The sequence below is a fragment of the Lygodium microphyllum genome, chromosome 5 (genome assembly GCF_053477565.2).
Source record: "Lygodium microphyllum isolate KBCC chromosome 5, Lygodium_microphyllum_v1.1.10, whole genome shotgun sequence".
NCBI classification, from domain to species: domain Eukaryota; kingdom Viridiplantae; phylum Streptophyta; class Polypodiopsida; order Schizaeales; family Lygodiaceae; genus Lygodium; species Lygodium microphyllum.
This window is the reverse complement of record NC_141139.1, coordinates 90,979,088-90,988,956: the sequence shown is the minus strand read 5'-3', so window position 1 is coordinate 90,988,956 and position 9,869 is coordinate 90,979,088. Positions and strand designations below refer to the sequence as shown.

Genomic DNA, 9,869 nt, shown 5'->3' with positions numbered 1-9,869 from the left:
ATATATATGTATCACCTAGGTTCAACTTAAGGGATTTTAAAAATACAATTTTTACGCATTTTTTACATATAGAAGGGCCCCATATAAAAGGGTTACCTACAGATTGAATAGAAAATGATTAAGTTTTATTAAGGAAAATTTCACAGATAATGATATTTATAAATAGGTCTTCAATACACGTGATATAAAGGGTATACATATGGTGAATTCCTTGGGTATTTATCTTAGCACACACACTTATAATATTTATTGTGGAATTTACTTCTTCTCTTAAAGGTGAGGATCATTAATGAGTCTCCCAAGGGACAATATAGGAACTTAAGCACAATATTTAGGAAATGATATACGTTGAATAGTATGTAGAGAAATTAGCTTTCACTATTCTATATTTCCATAACTTTTAAAAAATCATATTTTAAGGCCTTGAACCCTAATGTTTTTTACAAAACCAAACTTTGTTTTAAATTTTATTCCATGGATATTCCTTGAGCATTATGTGTTTTAAGCTTTGTTAGTATTAGAATATATAGTAGGGAGATAACTTCATGATTTGCATGGATTCCTTTGGCTCTAAGTCTAAGCCTTGTGTCCTTATACTTCAGTACTAGGATTTGACAACTTCTTTTGTAACTCTTCCATATCCTTCAATTGTGCTCTCACTTCTTCTATCTCATTTGTCATGTCCTCTAGTTCTTTTTTGTGGTAATACTAGATTTCCTTAAAACTTTAATCCGATTAATCTTAGTTAGCATTTAGACTATTAGATTTATATATATGTCTTGTGGCTTAGGCTTTGCTAGGATCTTAGTAGATGTGACATGGATAAAAACTGGGTCCCAATTTTGACACATGTAATATGCATTAACATGGGGGGTTCTAACCATGTGCTTTTGTATGGATGCACATAACAACTAGTCCCTTTGCTTATTGTTGAGACCTAGAAAAGATACCTTCAAAGAGCATTTGTGAGAAAAGTGTAGTTAAAATATTTTACAAGTTAGTTGTAACTTTTTTTAATAATTAATGTTTTATGAAATAAGATGATTGAACATTAAATTTTTTATTTTTTAACTATCGTATATGGTTTAAGTTTTATTTGAAGAGGTTTTTTGCTCTCACACATACAATCTCCCTTCCTACTAACCCTTGACTGAGTTAGTGCATATAGATTAATTAGAAAAATAAAATAAGTTATATTTATATAGATAAGCATCCAATCTAGTCATAGAAGCAACCTTTGTAATAGCTATGGATCCCTTTGACTTGAATTATTAGAAGAGTAATTTAAAAAAACAAATGAAATCTATTTTTTCTAATGTTTCATGTTCCTAGTTTGGTAATCTATCACCATGAAAGTTCAAAGTGGGATATGTGGTCACATGAGAAGCTATACTATTTCCAAAAAAAAAGTGAATTCTTAGAGAATTAAAAATCCATCGGCACATAATAGGGTATTTTATTTAATACTTTATATACATGTAGAGTAGTATCCCCCATGTTTTTTATCTAATTTATTGACATATATAATACTCAATACATTGACACATTTTGATACATTAAACACTATGTAGCATTTGACTCATTGAATGCATAGCTTTGGATCTATTTCTAGTGGGGGGTAGGATTCCACTTGTGTACCTTACTCCCCACCATGTGGAACCTTGTGGTCATTGATATATAATGCAATTATAGATAATGCAACTTAAACCAATAGTTTAGGCATCTGTACTAATAGTTTGGTCATTGCCCAAGGATAGGACCACACACACACACACAAAGTAACTTCGTGGTCATTAATATACAATGCAATAGTAAATAATGCAACTTGGTGGTAATTTGGGTAATACCACCAATAATAGTTTTGAGTGCATTCACAAGTTCACTACGTACTGTTTAGGAAACTTAGAGGCTCTGAACCATCTAGTCTTTATTGGGCATTGTCTATTATGGTATAGAATTTAGCCATTGGGCACTCTTTTCTTGGGAGTTCAAGTGGGTGGACATAAACACTGGTAGCTCTCCAATAGTCACATTCTTATTGTCATCCACCAAATGTCATCCAAACTCATTTATATCACTTGTGACACACATGTTGCTTCTTTCCTATCATCATCATTTAGATTTATATGGATTTAATAATCAATCCTTTACATGACTACATAATTTGTGACTCCTTTATATGAACATATAATTTTTGGTTCTACCAAGTTTTGGACATTTTTCCCATATGGGAAGAGTGGCTCTTTTCCCTTGCTTTTTCCTCTAGTGCTCAATATCATGAGCTTCTACTTGCAAGGCACCACATATCTAGCTAGGTATGGTTCAAGGCAAAGGGGCTAGTGGCACATCATGCACATCATGAGCTTCTACTCATGAGACATCACATACCTCACTAAGTATAGTTAGGGGAAAGGGGTTGTTGTCCTACCCTAGCCAACAACCCCCTACCCCTAACTACACCTAGCTAGATATGTGGCCCCTCCCTCAAAAAAGTTCATGATGTCGTCATAATTCACAGTATGGGAGTTATAGTGGGAGTTTGTCTATATTATCATCTTCCCATACTTTTTATGCTAATGTCTAGGCTATGCATATTAGTTGACATGGGGTGGGTTGCATTACTCTGTAAAATAGCTTTAATTAAAGGAGCTTTAGATGTATCACACATCCTCAAGTATTGATTAGTGGGTTGTAAATACCTTTATTGATTAGCTTACAATAGTGCATAGATGGATTCATGATTTCTATCATAAGTAACATATTGATGCAATACTCTTCTAACTTCTAGGTCATAAACTTGATCCCCTCCCTCTCTATACACATGCCAATCTAATCATAGATCAATTTCTCCATTCAACAATCACATGCATGAAGTTCTATTTGTCATTGTAAATGGTGAGCATTCACTTAAGATGTAATTCTTGTATCTAAAAACCAAATTGTTAAAAAGCTCTGAGTACACTAGCTATAGAGTTCATTTATAATAGGTTGGACACACTTGTCTTAGATGTAATGTTCATACTTGTACATTGGGAGGTGTACCTTTAAACAAGGGGCCTACATATTATTTTTTGTTGAATTGCTTACTCTATTGGGTTAGCTTGTAAGGCTTATCAATATTTTATGTTCTTGTGATGAGGTTTGCCATGTTATTTCATAGGATGAGAACATTTAATGGATTGTGACTTGTAATACGGTGTGCTATCAATGTTGAGTAAATTCTACCACTTCATCCCTTCGATTCAAAATGCAAGTTTTATTGTCGCACCAAATGCATGGACCATTACGGATTTGTGCACTCTTTTAGTTGGAGCCAATTTTGTAGGGGTGCTCATCATCTAGATTATTGAGTAGTAGCTTTATAATTTTATTTAAAAGTACAAGTAAAGTAGTAATGGTGCTATACATTGACTCCCCCATGATGGATTATGTAGTATCCTTGGAAGCTCTTATTTGATTGATAATACCTAACTCCATGTATAGTTGGTGATGATGGGATATATGGTGAGAAGTAAAGCTTAATACTTAGAATTCCTCTAATAATTACATTGTGAAAAGCTTTTTCATGAAGTTATTGTTTATGCCGGCTTCAAGTGTTCATAAGACAAGCAAAGCTTTGTATTTGGGCTTCTTATATACCTCAATCTTAAAAAAGTTTTGGTCGATTCATGTGATTAAAACAATATCAAGGTTTTTGGGTATGAATGTGTTGCAATTTCCTATGGTGAGGCACACATTTACATTATGTATCATAGCACATAGTTGTATACTTAGATCATAAACTTACATTAACGCTTATCATGGCACTTATTCTCCTGAACATAAGGATTATTAATGAGTCTCTCAAGAGACAATATAGGAACCTAAAAACAATGTCAAAACTTGAGAAACAATATATGTTGAATAATATGTAGAGAAATGAGCTTGTTATGTTAGTCTGTATTTCTAGGATATTGAAAAGCATACTCTAAGGATTTAAGCCTTATTGCACTTTACAAAAAATGTTCTATATTTCTAGAATATAGAAAAGCACACCCTAAGGCCTTGAACCTTATTGCATTTTACAAAAAAACAACTCCTTTATAAGATTATTCTCTACATTTTCTTGAAGCCTTAACAATTTTAGATTATGTAGCACTGGAATCTAGAGTAGGGAGAAACCATGATGTAGCATTGGAATCTATAGTAGTAAGCCTTGTGTGCTCATGGTTTTTTGCTATACTAGATTTTGTTGAAAATAATAATTCTCCCACACATCATCTTTTCCATAATTAGTCCTTTTGATCATATATAGCTCATATATAGCCCCTTCTCTATCTCTCAAGTTTAATTGTTTTTATATGCATGCATGCATGTGAGGCACTATGTATGACGAAAGACATGCATAGCATCCCATTTGCATAAATAAGTTATGTTCAATTAAACCTCAATTGACTAGGGATTTGAAAATGTATGTGAAATATTCATAGGACAGATGAACACATTAGAACAATGTAAGAAAATGAAAAGGTCTTGTCCTCAATATGAACCTTTTGTTAACAAAATTTAATGTAGTACCAAACAACAAATTGTGGGAAAGAATTATTTGATGTAGTTGCCTCAATACAGAATCTCCAAAGAGTGAACATGTAACCTCAAAAAAATCTAAATCTTGACTAACACCTAACATTGTGGTAGATCACTTGGTGGTGGTGGTAAAGTTTGGGAAGGTCCTGCACCATTGAGGGTGATGAAGGACATGTCCATGCCCCATGATTGATGTATGTCAAAATGGCAATGCACAAACCAAACTCCTGATGATACCATAGAACAACACATCAATAAAAATGATGGCTTGCACTAAAAAGTATGTTATGAATAACCAACTAAAATGAAGGTGATTCTTAGTTATAAAAGTTGTTGCTTGGTAAAAGGAATAGACTTGCATTATGAAATGCACACTACTTTTGTATGCTTTAGGGGCATATGTTAGTTTGTTTATTGGCTATTCTTGATATGCAATTTGATAGTGGATGGGAACTCTCAAGTAGAGAAAGCTAGAAATACTTTCTACCATAGAATGTCTTAGCCCCTTGGTCATGAAAATCCTAGCAAACCTTTGTTGATGTTGATGCTAGATTTAAAAATTGACAAGAACAATTTGTATTATATTGAACTTAGTTATCAAATATCCCATCATAAATCTTGTTTAAGAACTATAGATTGTGAATTTGGATATGGAATTTTCCCGTGAAAAAATATATTGCACGCACTTTACCCCCATGCAAAATATTTGACTATTGAATAAGCAAATGTACCAAAAACTTACACAACAAGTGGTAGAAATTTAGGCATTTTAGTAAGTAAAATAGGGCAACATAGGGATGAGAAAGGTTTGTGAGAGTACCCAATGCACTTACCTGGGTTTACTGCACGCCATCTAACAGCCGCCCAACCACCAGGATAGACAGCTATAGTGTTACGAGAATGTGGGTTGACAAGGTTGAACTTGGCTGGATCTGTGGCAGGATTAAAGGTGCCATTGCCAGTGCCCACCACGTAGAAGCTTTGGCCATGGAGGTGGATGGGGTGCGACTCGAAAAAGAGTGTCGCTGTATTCTGGTACACAACCTAAATTCCAAGGAGGATTTTTTTTAGTTGCTAATACTCACCATTTGGCTACATTATGGCTACCCACACACAAAGAGAGAGAGAGAGAGAGAGAGAGAGAGAGAGAGAGAGAGAGAGAGAGAGAGAGAGAGAGAGAGAGAGAGAGAGAGAGAGAGAGAGAGAGAGAGAGAGAGAGAGAGAGAGGTCTTAGTATACAATACACATTGTAAGATAGAAAATTTTATGGCTTCAAGGAAAGGTGTAGTTTTATCAAAGCCAAATTGCATTTTTTGAATTTTTGTTACAACATACACATATATTATTATAATGCTATACAAGATAAGAAGCTTATTTGAGAGCATGTTTTCAAGCCAACTTACCATGCTTCCACCCTCGTAGTAAATAGTATAATAAAAAACTACTTGTGTAGCTCCTAAGTAACTTTGATTGTACTTTCTCTAGTGGTCGATAACTATCATTTAAGTATTCTTTTTGGAAAATTAACACACCTGAATGGAGCTGTTGAATGGGATCACCCTGACCCTTGTCCCGGGTAGTGCTGCCTTGTCTGTAGGGTTAACACCTGTATAATTGTATTGAAAGAGTGGAACATCCGGAAAATTTGAGGTGTATACCCCATTTATATGGTCATAGTAGGCCTGCCGTTCAATCAACTAATAAAATGAGAATACTTTCACCAAACAACGTTACACTAGTGCAACACATACATACAACATATACAAGTATAGATGCATGCCACATAATAGGATTGCCATTCAATCACCTAATATAATGAGAATACTTTCCCCAAACAGTGTTATATGAGTGGAGCACATATATACAACTTATACACATATAAATACATATATTTGTGCATCTATGTGTTTTGTGTGTATAAATTTATGCACTCTCATAACCATTATCTCTCATCATCATCATCAATCAATACATTAATACGTAATTCATTGTGGATATTAATATCAATGTTTAGCTAGCCCTTATTTTGCACTAACATTTTTCATGCCTTGAAAGCACAAATCAGCTTTTAACTGTGTCTCCATCACCAAATCAAATCAATGCACAATTGCTTATGTCCTCATGCATATCTATGTATGTATGCAGGTTTGTGAGCAGAGGAGAGCCCATCCTTTCCTGTTCACATGAAAGAGTTTTGGCTCAAATCTTCTCTTTTCTGATTTAGCCAGACTTATTACTAGTATCATCATCATTGTTACCATTATTATCATTCTAATTTACCCACTTCTCTGTCAACAATTCAGGTGTTTTTGGATCCAATCTGGTTTCAAGGGCTCTTTGTCTAAAATCAAATAAAATAATATCTAACATTTCTGATATCAATATAGTTTTTTATTATTATCATCATCTTCTTGTGTTCTGTTAAACTTGCATCATCACAGACAAATCCAATCACCTGCATTAGGGACAGTCTTGGAGGGGTAACAAAGGTGATGTTGCTGACTGAGGATCTGAAGATGGTGCCATTGGGTCCTTGGCATGAGTCACTGTTTCCTGTGGTGGCATTGTTGCAGGGCTGCAGGGCATATCCAACTGTGTGGAGCAGGTTAATGTCCACAGTCTTGGGCACATCATAGTAGTAATACCCTTGAGAGAAGTTCATCCCTTTAAGGCTCTGGGTGAAGTTCACTTGGAAGCTGGAGTCATTGGCCAGAGGGAAGCTGGGCAAGGCCAAAGAAGGGATGCTGTTGTTTGTGTCTGTTTGCAGCAGGGAGGAGGCAGGGTATGCCCCTTTGTAGTGGAGTATGGCAGTGGTGGGGGTCTGAGGGAATGGCACCATACTTATGTTTGGAGGGGAATACACAGATGCTGCCATGTAGTAGTTTGATATGGATTTGTTTGCTGTTATCAGCACATTCGTCGTTTGCCCCGGCGCGATTATGATCATGTCTGTTGGCAAGGGCTGTGTGTACGCTGCATCTACCTCCACCACTGTCATGGTGTGATTGGCTATGGCAAAGAAGAACTGGAAGTTCAGGGCCGCATTGATTATCCGCAGAAGATATGTCTCCCCGTGGGTCACATTGTACACCGTAGTGCCTGCAATCGTGCAACCCATTAAGAGTCATGGCATACAGAGGGTCCTGGTGATAACTCTGTACTGACTGAAACCATGATTACTAGGTCAATCCCAAGAAATTTTCGACCTATTCCCATGTGGGAAGAGAGGGGCTCTTTTCCCTTGTGGTTCCCTATAGTGTTCAACATCATGAGCGGGGGTCTGCAACCCCCTGCCCCCAACCACACCTAGCTAGGTATGTGGGTGCCTCCTGAGGAGAAGCTCGTGATGTTGTCACAACTCACAATGTGGGAATTATAGTGGGAATCTGTCGAAAACTCCATGTCAAGCTTGCAGGCAGCAGCAGCATCATATGCCTCCTACCTTGGGCTGAGCAGTTGTACAAGCTTCCCGGCTGCCCATTGATGGTGATGGCATCAGAAATATTGTAGGTGCCTCCTGTTTCTAATGCTCGGGCAATGATGTCCTCCACATTTGCATTCCACCACTCACCTGAAAAACAACTTATGATTTATGAACTGAAATGAAGCAAAAGATCTGTGATGGTCATAAAAGAACTGATGTAGGATTCATGGATGCTCCCAATATATACCTAGTATCAGGGGTTCAATCTCTCTCCGTGGTTTTGTGAATGGAAAGGGTATCTTGTTCTTGGGAAGGATGATGAAGGCACCATGGACAGTAGCTCTAAGCCAGCTGAAATGAGCATGCCAGAAGAGGGTGCCTCGTTGTCCGACAACTTGGAAGCGGTGGACATAAGATTTCCCCGGTTGGATTGGGCATTGTGTGATGTAGGCCGGCCCGTCAGCCCATGCAGACAAGAGCTGTCTAACTCCATGCCTGGTAACAGCATATACACAGTCAATTGGAGATCAAAGAGATGGAGTTCATGATTATTACAGCCCAAAGACAAGCTCCATGCGCGTTGCTAACAAACAAATCCAATTTATGCATATGGACACCAGTGAGTATGCATGTATTTACTGGAAAGATTGTGGAGCTGCGAAAATTGAACCCAACCCTCAGCTGTTAATTATTTGTTCACTTTCACCTAAGGTCTAATAACTCCTTTTTTGTAGCTCTCTACAGCCATGATGTATGTAGGAAGCTTGCATGCAGTTCAGGTGGGTGACCCAAATTGGGTATTATATGCAGTGTGCGCTGCCTGCAGCTTATTGAAAAAAAATCAGGCGCAGGTGTGTGTATGTCTGTGTTTGCTTATGAGTATGCTTGCAATTAAGGTGATTAAGTTAATATCAGTCTTACTTAAAGCCTCCACTAATGTGACCTTAAGGTGGTGTTTATCATCAAATTACCAGTGGATGGTGGCATTGTAGGTGACCAGGTTGGTGACATTGACAACCACCTTGTCACCTTCTCTCACATAGTTGGCTGGGCCTGGGAACTGGCCATTCACTGAGACCAGGGACTTGGTGTGGCAGAGGCGTGTAACGCTCGCAAACTCGATCTGCAAATGGAGTTCAGCAACAATGGATTACCTCAAATTTGTATCAGTTAATTTAAGAGGACACACAAGACTCTTGGTCGATTAATTAAAGGGGAGGTTTTTGGCATTATGATGAAGGGAATACTTAGCGAGCCATTGTTTGAAAATTGAAATGCAAATGATGCACAACCTACATTGAAATTGAAGTATCTAGTCTTGGCAGAAGCAGGCTGGCAAAACTGATCAGAGGCAAAGAGGAGGAGCAAAGGGAGGATGATCATGAGGTGGGCAAGGAGGGGGTGTTGGAAGGAGGCCATGATTGAGCTCTCTCTCTCTCTCTCTCTCTCTCTCTCTCTCTCTCTCAGAGTGAGAGCTTTCACTATGAGAGATCAGATCCTCCTACTGTGTGATAGTAGCAGCCTCTCTATACTCTATAGGCTTATATTACTCTCTCTCTCTCTCTCTCTCTCTCTCTCTCTCTCTCTCTCTCTCTCTCTGTCTGTAAGCCTACTGATCCCCTCTCTTTAGGAGCTGACACTAGCCTGTGACACAGTCTCTCTTGTGCTCTCTACTAGGCTCCTACTGATCTCTTTATAATAAGCTTTATTTTCCTTGTGTCCCACCAGAAGCTGCCTTCAAATCAAATTGTATTCCCTGTAACTTGTAAGCAAGGCACACACACACACACACACACACAAAACAACCCACATTAAATCTTTAAAAAAGGGCGTGTAATTGACTTGCTAGCTCTCATGATTGAATAGTCTCACGGTACTG

General features: G+C 37.6%; 1 protein-coding gene across 1 annotated transcript; it reads right to left on the bottom strand.

Annotated features, from left to right (window-relative positions):
• Nucleotides 1-4,568: 4,568 nt before the first annotated feature.
• Nucleotides 4,569-9,661, bottom strand: LOC148036129 (putative laccase-11). Its single transcript, XM_087678123.1, has 8 exons — nucleotides 9,287-9,661; nucleotides 8,962-9,113; nucleotides 8,238-8,485; nucleotides 8,009-8,137; nucleotides 7,022-7,665; nucleotides 6,099-6,248; nucleotides 5,400-5,610; nucleotides 4,569-4,793 (listed from the first exon to the last, which is right to left on the bottom strand). Exons 1-8 carry the CDS (start codon nucleotides 9,407-9,409, stop codon nucleotides 4,663-4,665), a joined length of 1,788 nt encoding a protein of 595 aa, XP_087534249.1. The 5' UTR covers nucleotides 9,410-9,661; the 3' UTR covers nucleotides 4,569-4,662.
• Nucleotides 9,662-9,869: the final 208 nt, after the last annotated feature.

Coding starts and splice junctions, on each gene's coding strand:
- LOC148036129 (XM_087678123.1), bottom strand. CDS start 9,409: ATGGCCTCCTTCCAACACCCCCTCCTTGCCCACCTCATGATCATCCTC. Junction 8,138..8,237: donor GATTGAACCCCTGATACTAG/GTATATATTGGG, acceptor GTTGTTTTTCAG/GTGAGTGGTGGAATGCAAAT. Junction 6,249..7,021: donor CAAGACTGTCCCTAATGCAG/GTGATTGGATTT, acceptor ATTGAACGGCAG/GCCTACTATGACCATATAAA.